Raw genomic sequence first — 20,494 nt, 5'->3', positions numbered from 1 at the left:
AACTTCAGTATATATTTCTAACAGAAAAATTTAAAAAACATCCATACTACCATTACTCACACTTAAAATAAATCCACAATTCTTTACTATCATACAATATCCAGTGTATGATTACCTCAAGTTTCTAAAAAAATTTTTAATATTTAATCTGTTTGAATCAAGATCCACATAAAGTCCTCTGTTCCAAGTGGTTCAAATGTCTTTTAAGTATCTTAGAGACTACTGGTTTCCCCTCCAATTTTATTTTTATCTTGCAATTTATGAACTGAAGAAAGTAGGTGGTTCGTCTTGAAGAATATCCCACATTTCCATTTTGTTCACTGTATCCTTGGGGTGTTGCTTTAACATGTTCCTCTGACGCCGTATTTCCTGTAAACTGGTAGTTTAGATCTAGAGACTTGATCATATCTAGGTTTGATCTTTTTAATCAAGCATGCTTTATAGGAGATGGTATTGACTTTCATCAGGAGGCACACAATGAAAAGCTGTCTTTTTGTAGCATTTTCAGTCAATGATGATCATTTCCTAGATCCATTACTTCATTCAGGTTGCAAAATACAGACATACTAATTCCAGCATTACTTGCTCATTTATTAGCTCAAATACCTCTAAGACAGCAAACTTCCTCTCATTTACCCATTGGTTGCCATGAGGGATAATTCTCGCTGATAAGATAAATGCTTGATATCATTCCTTTATTAATAAGTTTCCAAAATTATGATTTGGTTTCCTACTATACTCCAAAGGTAACAAGTATTTTGTTTGTTAATTTTTAGGCACCATTACAAACTCATGGATTTAAACATCTGTGATGCATTTTACATTTTTGTCCACTTGTAATTATTCTTATATTACTGATACTCGGGTTATCCAATCTATAACCAGTAGAAATATCCTTAAATTGGTTGAGTCCTTTTAACATAAATAATCTCAGTAGTCTCTGATGGTCTCTGCTTTGCAAAATGACCCATTTCTTTCTTGCCCAAGACCTGGAATTGGCCTTTTTTTTTTTTCAAGGAATCCTGATTTTTTTACCACAGGAAATGATATCTGGAGACTATAATCCAGATGCCAGTGGCACACATGGATTCTGGGTTGGGCAAGATTTCTAAGCCCTTTCAGAAAATCGGAGTATATAAAACATTTTTTGTTTGCTTAAGACAAAATACACCATAAACTCTACTGATCTTCCCAAATTCAAATTTAGTTTTAAAGAACTTATATAAAAAACCTAAAATATTCTATTTCTTCCTTCTTTTGCTGAAAATCTTCGTTTCGAATGACATTGACAATTACTATTTGCTTTATTCTATAATATACGTTTGTTTCAGAATAATAACCACAATTACATTATTAACAATATACTTAGTAAAACGGTTTAGGATAATTTTACAATTCTTTTTGTCTTTCATGTACAACTAGGAATTTACAGTTAACGTGCTCTAAAGTCATTTTAATGAATTCCTCTCCAATGACTATGCCACCAGGTCAATATATAGTTCATTTATTTCAGTCTGCTTTTGGTTTTTAGGGATTGCATTTTATTAATTCACTTATATAAAACATTTACATGATTACAAGTTAAATCTAAAAAAAAACAACAACATATATTCATAGAAGTCAAGCTTTCATTTCTGTCCTTTCTAGTCTGTTTTCCCCTCCCCCAACCACAGGAACCTACTTTTTTTTCTTAATTTAGACTTCAATTTTAAAAAATACAGTAAATTCTTGTTATTGTAGTACTTATGTTCTATAAAGTGCTGCAAACATTGAATTAGTGATTATTTAATCATAAGGGAAATACAAGGTTGGCTCTTGTGAGCCTCTGGTCACAACATTTTCTTCAACCAATCAATACGTTACCTTGTTTTATGTGTGTTTCTATTTAAAGATACTTTAATATATGTTGTTCATTAGCAGTGAAGTCACAGCAAATAATACTATAACTGATACCTGAATGAAGCTTGTCTAATGTGCATTTTCTCTTTAAGGCACATTACGGACTTAATGGGCTTAGAAACACTAGACAGCACTTAGCACTATATATGGGGGCAATTTTAAATACCAAGCCACTAAAAAAGCACAAATGTGATGAACATGGCATAAACCATGAAAAAGATATTTGTTTACAACATGAGAAGTGAAACAGGAAGGCACAGTGTCATCATGTTTGACCTTGGCTAGAAAAATATGTGTCAGGTAACTAATTTTTTGCCACTCTGCACATGTACATCTGCAGCCCACAAAAAATGACTGTAAAAGCGCCATGAGTACTTATTTTGGGATTGCAATAAATCCTAGCAAGTAGACAGATTTGGAAACAGGAGATCCATAATGAGGAATAATGGAAATTGGGTGTACATGCTCTCAATCTCTCTCTCCCCCACTCTCCCCTTATAGCCTCCCCTTTCTTAAAAAGTATCATACTATACACAGTTTTCTCCACTGTGCTTTTTTCACTTAGTAATATTTATCCTAAACACCTCTCCATGGTAGTACAGATAATTTCCCATGCTTTTTTTCTTCAGTAATAGAGTATTCTACTGAGTGGATGCCGGCTTTTGTCAACTAATCCCCTTTTGGTGGACATTTCCAGTCTTCTGCTGTTATAAACTAACTACTTCAATAAATATCACTGTACATACATCTTTCTGTATTTGGGGCACACATTTCTGGAAGTAGCATTGCTAGGTCAAAGGATGAACGCACATATAATTTTGCTAAATATTTTACTGTATATTTCTTCAACGTATATTTCTAACATGACTCAGTGAAAGTAAGAGTTTGATACAAAAGATTGAAATACTTATGCCACAAGAGTTGATAAATAGTGGTGTTATTTAAAAGGAATTATGTAACAAAAGCTAGTAGTGGTAAAACAAGTATGTAGAAGGAATAAAATCAAACATGCTTTAAGCATTTTGAATGTTGAAACATTTCACCTTTCTGAGCGAGATTGTTCAACCAACAGAGCAACTAAAGCTATCATTTTTTCCAGGGCAGCCGGCCTGTACTTTTCTTCTGCCAGAGAGAGAATATCTTCTTCCTCCTCCTCTTCTTCCCCTTCTTCCTCTGATAATACTTCAACTTGAGGCTAGAACAGAACAAAATGTTAGAACTAATATGTTAATACTGAATTATCCAGAGAGAAAATAACTTGAATCTTTTACAAAACTACCCTATGTAAATGGTGGCAGGAGCATGTATTAAAGAACAACCACACAAAGGCCTAACCTTAACTTTTAAGAGTTTAAACAACATTCAGGACAACTTTAGACACAGCAGGCAGAACTGTAAAGAACAATGATTCTCAACACCGTGACTATTTACACCTCACCTACGGGGATAAATCTTTTAACAATTTCTTTTTTCTTACAGGCAAGTCCCTTGGAAGATAAATCAAGATCAACTTTTATATGAGTATGATAAAACAGCATTTCCTATTTAATAAAAATGCCAGTTACACAAATTAATAGTGTTCAGATAATCCAAATAGTAAGTCTTCCAAAGAAATATGCACTTAGGCTTTGAAATGCAAGAGGCTGAAGACATTTTATGATTTAAAAAGCAAAAGAAAAGCAGTCTGAACAGGTCACAATATAGGCAGGAATTAGGTAGTAAAAGCCCATATTCTGAGAAGCATTACTGTTTAATGGTTTAACAGTTTAGCTCAGGAGTCTGACCAAAGATCAAAGCCCAATTCACTGTGATCTAAAACAAGTTAACTTCTTTAAGCCTCAAGTTCCTGATCTGTAAAACGGAGGTAACAACAGTAAAAATAGGGCACAAGCCAATGTGGTCGTCACAGACAAGACAAAGTTCATATAATACTTTCATAATTATGAATAGACCAGCTACTTAAATTTTTGGAAGATTTTACAAACTCAATAGCAAAGGGCTTAAAAATACGGCCAGCAAAAATGTTCACTGAGATGACATACGTTTGACAGGACTCCAAAACAGGTGGTGGCCACTTTGCCTAAATATATTTGCTTTGTTCCAGGGCCTTGTCAATGAAATCATTATTTGATTATTTCTTCTCTTGCTACATTCATTAAAAATATCAACCAAACTCAGACCCTTAACATTATCTAATATCAGGGCCAGAAGAGACTTTAAAGGGTTCTAATGTCTAAGGACTTTCCATGATACAAACTTGAAAACATGGACCCCTAAATCCCCCAATATGAGAGAGAACTGCACTTACATTTTCCGGCCCTTTGGTTCCCATGTAAAAATGTACCATTGTAGATATGGCTTGCAGTGAAAGCAAAAACTGGCTCTAAAAATAAAAACATTGATTTAAAAATATAACATAAAAACAATGAAGTTTTAAATACTGAAAACAGGTACATAATCCCAGAAATAAATAAGATATAGCTTTACCTCTTCTTCACCCATTTTGGCAAATTCATAAAGGAAGGCAAAGTATTCTGTAAGATGTTTACTGTGAGGTTTTACACCATGTTCCATAATTAATAACAGAGTTCTCACAAATCTAGTGACACACGAACGACCACCAATATCTTCCACTGAGGCATCCATATCATCTGACCTGAAAATATAATTTAATATCTCAGAGACAGTATGAAGTCTGGGGATAGATCTTCTGGAAGGAGAGATGTTTTTAAAAACCCAAATTTATCTTTCATCTTTGCAATAGACTGCAATACGAATTATAATAATTTAAGTAGGTGGATTCTAATTATTGTGTCTGGCTAACTCAATCATGAAGTTACTTGTAGACAATTTTGAAGATCAAAAATAAAAGTTTTCTCTCCTTGGGGCGCCTGGGCGGCGCAGTCGGTTGAGCGTCCGACTTCGACTCAGGTCACGAGCTCATGGTCCGTGACTTCGAGCCCCGCGTTGGGCTCTGGGCTGATGGCTCAGAGCCTGGAGCCTGTTTCCGATTCTGTGTCTCCCTCTCTCTCTGCCCCTCCCCCGTTCATGCTCTGTCTCTCTCTGTCCCAAAAATAAATAAACGTTGAAAAAAAAAAAATTAAAAAAAAAAAGGTTTTCTCTCCTTGATCGGTATCATTACAGATTATTTTTAAATAGAAGAATCCAAATGTTTCACTGTGGATATTTAAAAATACTCTGTAGGTGGATAATTAAAAAGCTTAAAAATAAAATGTTCAAAAGGCACTTCTTACCCATCTTCCATTCCTGGTTGTAGATAAAGATGAGCATGCACAGGCCTAAGTCTCTGAATCACATGGATACACAAACGCTGAAACATCTATAAACGAAAAGTTATAACAATCTAAGAGCCAACTTTATCAGGTAATAGAGATACTAAAAAATTAACATGATTCAAAACTCTGTGACAACCATTTCTTTTCCCCACAGATTATCTTTTGACATTCTAAAGCTCTTCTGACATCTCACCTGGACTAAAAATATAAGGTAAAGGTAGCTTAAAAATAATCACTTTTGTAATAAATGAAAAAACAACAATAAACTATACATTTCAGTAATAGAAAACACACACAAAAAACCCACAAAGCTTCATAAAAACCTCTTGATTAATGGAGATATACAGAACAGAAAACTTAGCATCCATCTCTTTAAAAGAGTGGAATAGGGAAGGATAGCTGCTTATCAGAGGTCAATGACTAGGGGAAGGAAATGTGATTTAAGTTTATCTAAAAGAAACATGGATTAAAAAGGGTTAGGATTCTTTAAATAAAATATACAAATAGCCACTAAGCACATGAAAAGATGTTCACTATCATTAAGTATTAGGGAAATGCAAACCAAAACCACAATGACATACTAACTACACACACATTAGGAGAGCTAAAATCAAAGACAGTAACAAATGCTGAAGAAGATAGTGAAAAAAAGAAATCTCATAGATTGCTGGTGGGAACATAAACTGGTGCAGCCACCATGGAAATTTTTGGTTGTTCCTAAAATATTAAACCTAGAGTGACCATATGACCCAGGAATTCCACTCCTAGGTAGATACCCAAAATAACTGAAAACATATGTCCACACAAATATTTGTACACAAATGTTCAGAGCAGCATTATTCAAAATAGCCAAGAGAAAACATCCCAAATGTTCATCAACTGCTGAATGGATAAACAATATTTAGTATATCCATTCAATGCAATACAATTTGGCAAAAAAGTACAGATACATGCTACAACATGGATAAACCTTGAAAACACTGCTAAATCAGTGACAATCATAAAAGACCACAAAATGTGTGACTCCAATTATCATTAAATAAGCAAATCCATATCATTAAGTAGGCAAATTCATAGATAAGGGGCTGTCATTAGTGGCTGAAAAGAAGCAACAGGATAAAATGGGGAGTGACTTAATAGGTATGGAGATTCTCTTAGCAGGATTATAAATATTAGATGATGGGTGCATAAGTCTGGGGATAGAACTACTGTATTTTACACTTTGAAAGGTTTTGATTAATTTTATGGTGTAAAAATTGTTTGTCAGTAATAAGGGAAAAGTGGCATTTTCAGATTAAATTTTCGGTTCTGTGTCATAAGTGAATATAAAATATTTACTTTTTTTTTGTCTAATTTTCCCAAAGATTTAAGGAGACACAAATTGTTTCATGTGACAGTTCAAAATCTTTCAGAGAAATGTAATATACTATTCATTTAATTTTTAAGGCCATTACAACACTCTACCATGGTTAGAATATCTAAGGTTCTGAAAAAGAATCAGTACAACTCAGAAAGCAGCCACAGTAGGATCTGAGAGAACAGGGAGTTAAAGCTATCTTCCTACAACCAGGAAATGTGAATGATTTTAATCACTTGGTTGGAAAGATAGTTGATTTGCTAAAAGAAGCTGATGAAACAACAGCAAAATTATTTTTTTGATAAGAGGTCAATCTTTTCAAACTACTTTTCAATGCTGGGTTAAAATACATTCACAGGCAAATTAGAATTATTAGTTTGAAGGCTACCTCTTTTTCAAACACTCTTTTTCTTACCTGTCTCACAATTTGATTAGGGCACTTAATTAGTATCTGCATTGGCCACCAGTCATCATCAGCCATACGGTCCAAAAACCACTGTAGAAAAATAGTGTGATATAAACATTCAAGCAATACTTGTTAAATATAGGATTTAAAAAAAAAAAAAATCACATAAGGATTTTACTTCTAGTCAATGTTTCGATTAGTTTAAGTTCTTACCAAAACAGATTCTTTAACTGTTACAAAGTCCAAAACTCTAAAATGCCAAAAGTCACAATCAGGGTCCTCTAACTACAGAATTTCATGAATGCCATCTACATCACAGTGTACAACCTGCATCATGGCAACCTACAGCCCTTAACATAATAAAATGGAATACTATTTTCCTCTTATTTCCAACAGATGTCAGACTGCAGTTATCTTTTGTTCCTATTAATAACATGATGTATTGATTCATTTTTTTCTGTTTAAAAAGAAATTATGTTCCCTTGATAACAAAAAACACTTCTTTATGCTAAGACAATTCTCAATGATTTCCAGATATCTCTTAATCACTTAACTCCTGTAATACTGAATTTTACTGTGTGCATATACACAATTACAAGTGTAGAGAATTTTAACTCCACACACACACACACACGTATATACGTGTGTGTGTGTGTGTGTGTGTGTAGTGGCAACACTATATGAAAACATGAAAGGGGTGGAGAATAGAGGAACTTGTTAACTAACACCAGGAGGATACAATCAGTCAAAACAAGCACGTAGAGAATTCTGCAGATCAAATGACAAAGTAGCAAAGAGAAAAAAAAGTTATCAACTGCTACAGATGAAAGTTGATTTACGAGACAAAACCAAAATGTAGCCTTTGTTTAAATACTACTTCAAACAAGCAAACTGAGAGACGAAAAACATTAAAAAAATTTTTTTAGGGGCGCCTGGGTGGCGCAGTCGGTTAAGCGTCCGACTTCAGCTCAGGTCACGATCTCGTGGTCCGTGAGTTCCAGCCCCGCGTCAGGCTCTGGGCTGATGGCTCAGAGCCTGGAGCCTGTTTCCGATTCTGTGTCTCCCTCTCTCTCTGCCCCTCCCCCCGTTCATGCTCTGTCTCTCTCTGTCCCAAAAATAAATAAACGTTAAAAAATATTAAAAAAAAAAAAAGAAAAAATTTTTTAATGTTTGTTTATTTGGGAGTGGGGGTAGATAGGGAGACAGAGGATCTGAAGCAGGCTCTGCACTGACAGCAGACAGCCAGATATGGGCCTCGAACTCATGAACTGAGACCATGACCTGAGCCAAAGTTGGATGCTTAGACTTGCATCTAAAAAGTTGGGCCGAGCCAGGTGGCCCCAAAAAATGTTAAAAAAAATTTTTTTTAATGTTTATTTTTGACAGGGAGAGGGAGGGAGGGAGGAAGGGAGGGAGGGAGAGGGAGAGGGAGAGGGAGAGGGAGAGGGAGAGAGAGAGAGGGAGAGAGAGAGAGGGAGAGAGAGAGAGAGACCGAGCACAAGTGGGGGAGGGGCAGAGAAAGAGGGAGACAGGATCCAAAGCAGGCTCCAGGCTCTAAACTATTAGCAAAAGAGTCCGATGTGGGGCTCAAATTCACAGACAGCAAGATCATGACCTGAGCCTAAGTCCGCACTCAACCAACTGAGCCACCCAGGCACTGCGAAATCATGTTTTAGACAACTAGAGAAAAGTGAACACAAAGTGAGTATTGGATGATGTTGAGGAACCACTTCTAATTTTACTAGGAGTATGGAATCATGGTTATATATATATTTTTTAAAGTTCTCATCAGAGATACATACTCAGTACTCATGGATGTGTATGATATGCTACCTGGGTTTGCTTTAAGATACCTCAAAACAGACATGAGGAAGAGATGGAAACAAAATAATGTTACTATTTGTTGAAACTGGGTGATAGGTACCCAAGAGTTCATTTTCTTTCTACTTTTGTGCTCGTTTTGAAATGCTCATTACAAAGTTTTAAAAAATCATGGCTTTGTATTTGTATTCTACAACAATCAGATTCTCTAATTCCACTGTTTCAAGGCATAATCAGATGAACTTATACATAAGAAAAATATCTTCAGGGCACCTGGGTGGCTAGTTGGTTGTCTGACCTCAGTTCAGGTCATGATCTTGCAGTCTGTGGGTTCGAGCCCCGCATCGGGCTCTGTGCTGACAGCTCAGAGCCTGGAGCCGTCTTCCGATCCTGTGTCTCCCTCTCTCTCTGACCCTCTCCTGATAATGCTGTCCCTCCCTCTCTCTTTTTCTCAAAAATAAACAATTAAAAAAAAAGAAAAGAAAAAAAGAAAAAAAGTCTTCAACTAATTTCATCTATTGTACACTATGCTGCCATCTCCCACCTCAGGAAAATTTTAAGACTTGCATTCCTAGAAAGGCTTATATCACTTTGGGAACTAATCAAGAAATGATAAAATAACAGTAAGATGCCAATATGGTTAAGTGATCATTACTTGTGAGCAGATTATCCTTAAGGATATATTGTTACAGGGATATATTAGACCACAATATAGAAGATAAAATTGGACATAAACTGATATACTAGGATATATGCATTTTTATCTTGGAGGGGGAAGGAAGATTTTGTTGTCAATTATTGTTTTATAATATTCAAAATTAGTTAAGAAATATCTGTTATCAGTCTTCTGAATTTTCTGTATTTTTAATTCTAATACGTGAGGGGGAAAGGCACCCAAGGATTTTTAAATACCTTAACAATCAATTATTTAATCAGTGTAATGGATAGGACACATAAATGACAACTTCCTCAGTTGCTGAGTAATTTTAGGAACAATTTACATTGGGATCCCTATTATAAAATACAATAATTTTGCTGTAGCATCTAAGAAGAAAAGTAAATAAAACAAAAAAGTGCACATTAGATTATGCATTGTTTGTTGAATTATTCTCACCTCACAAGCTGCTTGACTATTATTAAATTGTTTGGTCAGGAGTTCAATCCACTGAAGCATTGTGGGCTAAAAAAGAAAAAGAAAGAAGTCACTTAAGGCATCTACTTCTGAGCTAAAGATCACGAAAACCAGAAGTTATCTGATAAATGACACAAAAATCTACGAAAACACAACACATACCTTTTCTTTTGAATGTATAAACGTCTCTAGGACAAAGGAAGTGCTTAACTGTAAGAAAAGATTAAGCAAAAAATATTTAATTATCTTAAAGTAGTCAATTTTGAAAAACTATCTAAGGCTTATAGATTACCTTTGCTGTCATTAGGGAAACAGCTTTAGGATCTGGTAATGTACTGGGAATACAACTACATAACTGCCACATAAACCTAGAATTAAAAAAAAAAGTTAAGTTACATTTCTTACAGAAGAAGATTTGTTTTAAATGTGTAACAAAAATCTATTACTAAATTTACAAAACTTACCCAAAATATGTATGTTCGAAAATGTTTTTGTCTTGAAGAAACTGCATGTTATCATGCCAAATCCACTGAAGTAAAAGAAAATGTTAACATTACATATCAGAAAGCATTTGCTTCATTACATTTTACTAGTATTTTTATTAGACAAAAAAAGATTTGCTCTAAAAGAAACAAAAAAAGCAAAAAATACAGGCACTTAAAATTCATGTTGATTTTTTTCTGGGTATACAAGAATATGAAAATGGCTACTAAGCCTGCTCCAATGTTATCATTCTGTATCTGGCTACCTCAAGCAATTAGTTTTTTAAAAATGCAATTATACAGACTGTGAAAGGAAGAACTCTGAAATATCATTTGTCTCAAGAGCGAATATATAAATGAATAAAATTATGTCATGTTTTGATAAAAACAGGTTATGAGAAAGGTTTATGTTCGAAAACTGGCAAAATAAAAACAATCCAGGTTGGCTGACTTAAGAGGTGATTTCCTGGCTTATTCTGTAACAATTATGAAAAATAATTATTTCTGACATGAGCCTTTAGAGTAACTTCTCTGCTCACTTTAGTTTTTGTGTTCCTTTAACTCTGTGAATACCCTAAACATGCTCTGAGTTGTTGTTAGTTCCATAAAGTTATTTTTATCTGGAACATATTTATGTTGATTACTGACATTACTGCCTGTGTTGATCCTTCCTAAAGATTTTCAACTACCTCTACTTGCTTCCCAGCCCACTACTCTAGTCTAGAACCAGCTCTTAGAATTATGTATTAGGGCTCCTGCTCCACATTGATGCAGACCTAGTCACTGAATGGTTTGCTTCAGAGTTCTTGGTACTCTAGCATTTCTATGCACACAGCTTTCTAGAAAGCTGTAGCTTCAAGAAAACTTTGGCAGCATTCAACCATCAATGCTTTTTCACAGCAATGGAGCTCCATTCCCAGCTTTCAACTTCTAGCCACGAGCTCGGCTCTAGATCCTGTTATAATTTTTGTCCCCTTTACCCCAAAAGAGCTAAAGGGGACCCTAGAGCCTGGTAGTCCTGTTTTTCCACCAGACTCAGTGCTTTTATATCTGTTCCATTTCTGTCCTACAAAAATATTCACCCTATTTTTTGACAATCCTTTTTATGTTTTAACAATACAACATATGTGGAGCAATCTGGGTGTGTCTAACTGTGAAATTACTTCACTACAATGATCAGATTTTTCCCAGGTATTTTCTATATCCCATTCAATTTCATCTTGGCTCACATTTCCTTGAACTTACTAATCATCACAGTCTCAGAGATCATCTTTCAGCTCCTAAAACATGCCAATAAACTCTTTCTTTCCTAAGGGAATTTGTACATAATCTACTCTTTGCTTGGAGTAATCTTCACATGATTAACTCTTTGCTACCTTTCACGTCTCAGCTTAAGGTTAATCTGAAGCATTTCCTAATCACTTCCCCCAGCAATTCAAATCAACTACTCTTTCTGGGCATTTTGTTTTATCCATAATAGTCATTATATAATGTTTGTTTACTTAATAAATTTTATAGCTCTAAATTTTCAATTCACTCTTTGGGAAAGTCTGCTACTAGCTATATTTTAACTGTACAAATTTAAAAGACCAGATTCTAGTTTTTACCTAAAATCTATGTTAATATTAAGTAACAGTATTATCATATTTCAATATTTTCAGTAAAATGTATATGCAAGCAAACTCATTTTAAATTAATAAGCTAAAGCAATGCCAGGAAAAAAGGGTTGGCTTAGATGTGCAATCAAGAATATTTTGATGTAGTTTATTTTTCTTGTTTTGGTAGAGCAAAAGGATGGATTTCCTTTTGTCACCACATAAATCAGTGGTTCTCAAAGAATGGTTGAGAGAGCTGTGGAGTACCTGTGACCATTTCAGGGTATATGTAAGACCTACACCATTTTTTTAGTAATATGATGATGCTATCTGCCTTTTTTAAGCTCTCATTCTTTTTTGAGCATAGAATGAAGTTTCCCAGAGGCTAAATGATGAATGAGAGCACAACAGAGCAAATGCAAAAAGCTATTATGAGACTCTAGCTGTCAACTATTAAATCAGATATTAAAAAGATTTGCCAACATGTAAAACAGGGTTTTGTTCTGAAAAATATTTTTTAATAAAATGTTATTTATATTAGGATGTCACAAGTTTATTTTTGATATTTTTAAATAAATTAATGTAAATTTTAAAAATTGTTTTAATTTCTAATATAGTACGTATTGACAGATATAACCACCACATTAAAACTAATATTTTAAAAAACTTTAAGGTTCTCAATATTTAAAAGAAAAAAAATTTTTTAATTAGTTTTATTTCTGAGAGGCAGAGAGAGACCGAGCATGTGTGGGGGAGGGGCAGAGAGAGAGGGAGACACAGAATTGACGCAGGCTCCAGGCTCTGAGCTGTCAGCACAGAGCCCGAAGCGGGGCCGAACTCTGGAACCGTGAGATCATGATCTGAGATGAAGTCGGAGCCAACTGAACCACCTAGGTGTCCCAGGTTCTCAATATTTTTTAAGAATATAAAAGTTCTGAGAATAGGAAGTTTCAGAACCGTTGATGTAAACAAAATACATCTTTTTTTAAAAATGTTTCATTTTCAGGCTCAGGTCATGATCTCACAGTTTGTGGAGCTTGAACCCTGTGTCGGGTTCTGCACTGAAAGCTCAGAGCCTGGAGTCCGTTTTGAATTCTGGGTCTCCCTCTCTCCTTGCCCCTGCCCCGCTCATGCTCTCTCTTTCCTTCAAAAACAAACAAATGTTAAAAAAAAATGTTAAATGTTTCATTTTTATTTTTGAGAGACAGAAAGAGAGAGAGAAGCAAGTGAGGGAGGAACAGAGAGAGGGAGACACAGAATCCAAAGCAAGCTCCAGGCTCTGAGCTGTCAGCACAGAGCCTGATGTGGGGCTCAAACTCATGAACTGTGAAATCATGACCTGAGACGAAGTGGGATGCTTAACTGACTGAGCCACCCAGATGCCCCAACAAAATACATCTTTAAGGTTTCAGTTAAAATTTCATTTTACTTCACAAGTGGGCTGGGTTGTCATTAAATACTGTTGGGTCCTTATCTAGAATAAGAAATCTAATGAAGCACCTAATTTTGCTGGTAAATCCAATTCAAAGGTTTAAAAGATGTGGATGTTCTTGTGTTTTTATCAGTAATATTATGGGTAGGCAAGACACCTGTTAAGATTATTTGTTTGGGGGAAACAATTCCACTTGGTTTTAAGACATGACCACAACAGCGCAAATATTAACCAATTAAATAGTAAAAGCTGAACTGTTTAGATGGAAGATTACATTTTTACCAGGTATACCTTTTTGAAGATTTATATTTTGTACTTTCAGCTGAGTTTATTACATTGACACAACACACACAGAGGTGTGAATGTATTTTATAACTCTTAAGACGTTAAAGTAACACTACCACTTATTACATTATAAAACAAAGAAAACCTCAATACTACAATCAAGACACATTTTAAAGCATTTGATAGTATTTTAAGTGCATTTCAAATATATGGTACATTTATATGTAACATGAAGCAAAGAAGGAACGAACACCAATCACCCAATCCATTACCACACATACAAGTTACTTATGGGCTTGCCCCAATTCCATCAACTATTTTACCTGTCTTATTCTTATTTTTCTTTAATATTACTAATTATTTCCACTCACTTTAATCTCATTCACTTCACATGCATCTGTCATATATCAGTATTACCAAGACTATCTATAAACACTGTTAAATCCATCCCAGATCACAAATCCTAACATTGCCATAGCCTGCTCTTGGAGTTCTATTACTTGCATAAATTCTTGACATGCTTGTAAACTGCTGTTTAGGTTAAATTAACTATACCTCTAGTAACTCTGACGAAACATCAAATTTGAATTCTTTGCCATTTTCTTCCTCTGGTTCCATGCGTTTGTAAAACAGCATATAGGCACTATGTGTCTTTAAGGGGCCAACAAAAAAAAAAAAAAAAAAAAGGATGAAAAAATAAGTATATTTTCAATTTGACCAAGTTTAACTATAAAATTAGATAACATGGAAGAAAGAAAACTATGTAAAATGATATATGCAAAGAAATGATTACCTTTTCAAAGGAGAAATCCATAAATTTATCTGTAACAGAATCATAGGTCTTGGTCTGTTTAAAAAAATAAAAGTTTTGCTACTTTAAAAGACAATATTTCAGCTTATATTTATCTCAGTTGTATTTATATATAAAATATTTCATAAATACCTATTTTATTCTTTATAGTAACTTTGTAAATAGTGTTCAAATAGTACTACATCATAAAAATCCTTGACAAAAGTTTTTGGCTAAAAGTATAGTCGACCTTTGAATAACACAGGCTTGAACTGCACAGGTCCACTTAAAGGCAGATTTTTTTTTTCCCAATAAATACAGTACAGTACTGTAAATTTATTTTTGTTATGATTTTCTTCATATCATTTTCTTTTCTCTAGCTTTATTGTAAGAATACAGTATTCCTATCAAAATAACACCAGCATTCTTCAGAGCTAGAACAAATAATCCTAAAATCTGTATGGAACCAGAAAGATACCAAATGGCCCAAGCAACTTTGGAAAAGAAAACCAAAGCAGGAGGCATCACAATCCCGGACTTCAAGCTGTATTACAAAGCTGTAATAATGGGGGCCCTGGGTGGCTCAGTCGGTTGAGTGTCTGACTTCAGCTCAGGTCATGATCTCACAGTTTGTGGGTTCGAGCCCTCTGTCGGGCTCTGTGCTAACGGATCAGAGCCTGGAGCCTGCTTCGATTCTGTGTCTCCCTCTCTCTCTGCCCCTCCTCTGCTCACACTCTCTCTCTCTCAAAAATAAGTAAACATAAGAAATAAAAATAAAACATAAAAAACAAAGCTGTAATCATCAAGACAGTATGGTACTGGCATAAGAACAGACACTCAGATCAATGGAACAGAATAGAGAACCCAGAAATGCACCCACAAACTTTGGCCAACTAATCTTTGACAAACCAGGAAAGAATATCCAATGGAATAAAGACAGTAAAGACAGTCTCTTCAGCAAGTGGTGCTGGGAAAACTGGACAGCGACATGCAGAAAAATGAACCTGGACCACTTTCTTACACCATACACAAAAATAAACTCACAGTGGATGAAAGACCTAAATGTAAGACAGGAAGCCATCAAAATCCTCGAGGAGAAAGCAGGCAAAAACCTTTTTGATCTTGGCTGCAGCAACTTCCTACTCAATACCTCTCCAGAGGCAAGGGAAACAAAAGCATAAATGAACTATCGGGACCTCATTAAATAAAAAGCTTCCCCACAGTGAAGGAAACAATCAGCAAAAGAAAAAGGCAACTGACAGAATGGGAGAAGATATTTGCAAACGATGTATCAAATAAAGGGTTGGTTAGTATCCAAAATCTATAAAGAATTTACCAAACTCAACACCCAAAAAACAAATAATCCAGTGAAGAAATGGGCAAAAGACATGAAGACATTTCTCCAAAGAAGACATCCACATGGCCAACTGACACATGAAAAAATGCTCAACATCACTCATTATCAGAGAAATACAAATCAAAACCACAATGAGATACCACCTCCCACCTGTCAGAAAGGCTAACATTAACAACTCAGGCAACAACAGATGTTGGTGAGGATGCTGAGAGAGAGGATCTCTTCTGTACTGCTGATGGGAATGCAAACTGGTGCAGCCACTCTGGAAAACAGCATGGAGGTCCCTCAAAAAATTAAAAATAGAATTACCCTACATCCTAGCAATTGCACTACTAGGTATTTATCCAAGGGATACAGGTACGCTGTTTCAAAGAGGCACATGCACCCCAATATTTATAGCAGTACTATCAATAGCCAAAGTATTAAAGAGTCCAAATGTCCATCAATAGATGAATGGATAAAGAAGAGGTGGTGTATATGCATATATGTATAATGGAGTATTACTCGGCAATCAAAAAGAATGAAATCTTGCCATTTGCAACTACGTGGATGGAAATGGAGGGTATTATGCTAAGAGAAATCAGTCAGTCAGAAAGACAAACATCATATGACTTCATTCATATGAGGACTTTAAGACACAGAACAGATGAACACAAGGGAAGGGAAGCAAAAATAAGATGAGATGGGCTAAATTGGTAAGGGGCATTAACGAATCTACCCCTGAAATCATTGTTGCACTATATGCTAAGTAACTTGGATATAAATTTTAAAATTAATTAATTAATTAAAAAAAAGAATATCGTACATAATGTGTAACATACAAACTATGTATTAACTGAGTATGTTATCAATAAGGCCTTTTTTTTCTAATTTTTTAAAATGTTTGTTCTAGAGAGAGAGAGAGAGAGAGAGAGAGCGAGCGCGAGTGCACGTGCGCATGGCAGAGAGAGGGAGTCACAGAATCCGAAGCAGGCTCCAGGCTCCAAGCTGTCAGCACAGAGCCCAACACAGGGCTTGAACTCATGAACCGTGAGAACATGACCTGAGTTGAAGTTGGATGTTTAACCGACTGAGCCACCCAGGCGTGCCCAATAAGGCTTCTGAGCAACAGACAAGTTATACTTGGATTTTTGACTGTGTGGGGGGCTGGCACCTTTAACCCCCACATTATTCAAGGGTCAACTACACCTGAAAATATTCAAAACATTTTTAAAGATACTTTACCATAATGTATATAAAGTTAAGAAAATGTACTTGCAATTTAAAAACTACATTTTAAGAGAACTTTGCTAAGTGTACTTGTTTTTCTTTTTCTTTTTTTTGAGGAAATATTTTACAAATAACATTTAGAGATGCAGTCAGTTTAATGATGGCATCAGGAACTCATTATTTACATCCTCCTTCTATCCATTTCTGAAGTGTTAGCAATTTGCCTACTTCCTCTTTTCTATTAATAGTAGTATGTAAGTGCAACAAAGAGCATTAAAATCCAGAATGTGAACAGTGATTTCACAATACACATGGCTATTAAAGTGAAAAATAACTTTACGTGGGCTTATCTGTGAAATGGGAATGACTAACGCTGGTCTTTTGAGAATCAAAACAGTATTTTAACAGTTTTCAGAAAATTGATACTTGGATAAAATGCCTATTTTATTGTAATTGTTATATTATAATTAAACACTAGTATTCCAACCTAATTGTCTTTTCTGTGTTAGAGATAATAACATTAACAGGTAAGATATTTTTTGTGTATCCTGTCAATAGTAATAATCAGGTTGCTGCTGCCATTACAAAAAAGTACTGAAAGAATACTTCTTCGAAGCTCAGCTCAAGCCAATGTCCTTGACAAAGATTTTTCATATTATGTCCATAAAGAGTAATTTCTTTTTGCTTGAATCCCAAAGCATTCAAGTGAACAACTTCTTCCATCATAATGTTTCACAGCAATGTAATTCAATTCCTATACTACTATTTAAATTTTCAATTTTAAGTCTTAACCTTCTTAATTAGTTGAAGGCAGAAATAGTCTTTTAAAAGGTATTTCCCAGTGCCTGGTATCTATTCCAAACGGTCTCGACTTCAATAAGCAACAACAGAATAAATTTTAGTTTTAATCATAGCAATTAAAAGAAAGTTTAGTGATTCTACTACTGGATTTTATAATACTGAGTAACACATGAAAAGTCACAAAACATTTATAATTTCTGAATAAAACTCACCGTCATCTCCCCGCCAAAACATTCGGAGGCCAGTTGAGCAGAATCAAAAGGTTTTACCTCAGCATCATTAAAAAGATACCTAAAACAGAGCATATAGTGTTGACCAAGTATATATGTACTGAGTATCTCTGTATTATACCTATTTAAAAAATATTTACATTACATAGTGACAAATTACAAGAAGTAACCAAACTTTTTTTTGTGATCCAACTATTTTTAACATGAAGTAAATAAATTCTATGTTCTTGTTTTGACAACGCTAATCTACTAAAAACTAGAATATAAATGTACAAATCTTAACTGTCCTAAAATCCAATAAATGCATTTATAAAAAAACTAGGGGTAACAAAAGAGTTCATAAAAACAAATAACAAGTTTGCATTAATAGAATATGTAAAGCTACCAGACAGAAAAGATTAAGAGGTGGGAGAGCTTCCAAAAATAAAGTCGCCATTTTAAAATTTATGATCAAAATGGATCCCAAATATGGAATTATATTCAAATGGGCAAACAAGGTAAGATAGCATGGACATGACAGCTTAAAGAGTTGAACCAAACTATTCTGCTAACTGCAGATCAATTTACCAATGTACATTTTGTTCAAAGCAATATTCCCAACAGTAGAACAGCGCCTACTATTGATATAGCCACTATACTTGAGACTCTACCTAACAATATCTAAATAGCAAAAAACAGCTATTAAGCACTGATTTAATGACTTCCAACCATTACCTTGATAAAAGTTGCTAAAAAAAAAATGTACGGGTTGGAAGGGGAAAAGTAAGGTGGACAGAGTGGAGCATTCAGGCAACTTCGAATTGGCGTATACAAGGACTCTGAAGCCACCTTATAGAAGACACTCAGCAAACAACTCTTGAATGAGTGAATAAATAAAGAGAAGATTCAGAAGGTGCAATATTGTCTATGAATCTAAAGCTGTGTATAAAACCTTGGATGTTCATTTGTCTCAGGACACCATCATCAAGTTCTCAAAAGAAGTTTAAGAACAATTGATTTTTATCATCTTATGAAAGTTACTTTCATTTAACATTTCCTAATTTTATAGAAAGTTTTTAGAAAAATAAAATCAGGAAACATGAAGCAAAACCAATCACAAGTTTAAACTTTAAAAACAGAAAAAAGAATTTAATCCCAAGAATAAAATATTTAAAACTCACCATTTATTGTTTTTATAAGCATGTGGATTGACTATATCTCTGATGAAGCTATAATAGTGCCCACCATCTGCTGTTCCTGTATGAACAGTTACTCCTATTAAGTCATACTCATAGCTCTCTGTATCTTTTGAATGATCACTGACTTCCTTAAAACCTGAAATGATTTACATAAGATAATGGTAATAATTCTGAATACTGCACAGTGACACCTTAGAATCACTTTACATAATATATACAGAAAAAGGCACAGATACATTATGTATTATAACAGGTACAAATATTTGCTAATCATTCCCCATTTATAGTCTACAATTTCAAGGAACATTTACACATATCACTTGGAAAAACAACCATGTGTTACTGCATGACTATGGGCAACCTCAACATAATGTAGAAATGTAAAATATGCTTTTTGTCTAATCTTGTTCCTTTTGAAACAGCAGAATACAAAATTTTTCATTCATCTTATTAGGAGCAAGCAAATACAAGATCTGAAAAGGCATTAAGATACTTATGTCTCTTAATGTCAAGTTACAGTTTATCATTTTGTATTAGGAGACAGAAAATAAACAAAAGACATGCTTTCTGTCGCTAAAGATTTAAATCTGAAAGGGATAAAAGATACTATGGAAAAATTACAGAATAATCTAGTAAATTCAAAGATTTATGATCTGTATTCTCAGCATCCTTTAGAAAGGGAAAAGTATCATCAGAAATAAGTGAGTGAAAGCAGATTAAGTTAACTTGAGCGCCTAGTCTAAACTGGAAAGAAAGTAATAACTGTGGAGGGAAGGAAATAGCTAACAGTGTCAAAGTAGCAGCCGAGAAGTTTGGATGTGCTAGGTAGGATCCCACTCTGAACCCATCCTAAAAAAATCCTTCATCTTGGCATAAATTTCTGCTACTTCTACACATGGAAGCATCATGAAAAATACCAGTAAGTATAATAACTTGGCAGTCTCACTATAATTTTTGAAATGGTTTGAAAAGAGTTCTGAACAGTAGGATGTATATATACAACACCTACTTCTTAACTTCGTCTGTAAAGTATTTTCAAAGTTAATCATCTTCTTCTGGCTCATTTTCTGCAACTTCTAAACATATTCAAAATTTTTTTTAATTTTTAAAATGTTTACTCATTTTTTGAGAGAGAGAGAGAGAAAAAGAGAGCACAAGTGGGGGGACGGGTAGAGACACACACACACACACACACACACACACACACACACACACACACACACA

The 20,494-nt window shown here is 34.6% G+C and overlaps 1 protein-coding gene across 2 annotated transcripts in view; it reads right to left on the bottom strand.

The window, feature by feature from the left end:
• Positions 1-20,494, bottom strand: part of USP34 (ubiquitin specific peptidase 34) — a 250,839-nt gene that overhangs the window by 29,913 nt on the left and 200,432 nt on the right. For both annotated transcript variants that reach the window (XM_040453637.1, XM_040453636.1), the window contains exons 50-62: positions 19,253-19,406; positions 18,075-18,153; positions 14,499-14,552; positions 14,261-14,356; positions 10,376-10,440; positions 10,204-10,279; positions 10,074-10,121; positions 9,894-9,959; positions 6,968-7,048; positions 5,154-5,239; positions 4,387-4,555; positions 4,208-4,282; positions 2,943-3,094 (exon numbers count right to left, since the gene is read on the bottom strand). In XM_040453637.1, coding sequence (XP_040309571.1) covers positions 2,943-3,094; positions 4,208-4,282; positions 4,387-4,555; positions 5,154-5,239; positions 6,968-7,048; positions 9,894-9,959; positions 10,074-10,121; positions 10,204-10,279; positions 10,376-10,440; positions 14,261-14,356; positions 14,499-14,552; positions 18,075-18,153; positions 19,253-19,406 — 1,201 coding nt within the window. The remainder of the gene's footprint in view (positions 1-2,942; positions 3,095-4,207; positions 4,283-4,386; positions 4,556-5,153; positions 5,240-6,967; positions 7,049-9,893; positions 9,960-10,073; positions 10,122-10,203; positions 10,280-10,375; positions 10,441-14,260; positions 14,357-14,498; positions 14,553-18,074; positions 18,154-19,252; positions 19,407-20,494) is intronic.

The sequence above is a fragment of the Herpailurus yagouaroundi genome, unplaced genomic scaffold (assembly GCF_014898765.1).
Source record: "Herpailurus yagouaroundi ecotype Mexico unplaced genomic scaffold, PumYag 210, whole genome shotgun sequence".
Lineage (NCBI taxonomy): Eukaryota > Metazoa > Chordata > Mammalia > Carnivora > Felidae > Herpailurus > Herpailurus yagouaroundi.
Note: the sequence above shows the minus strand (reverse complement) of the source record. Positions and strands in the feature narration are given on the sequence as shown.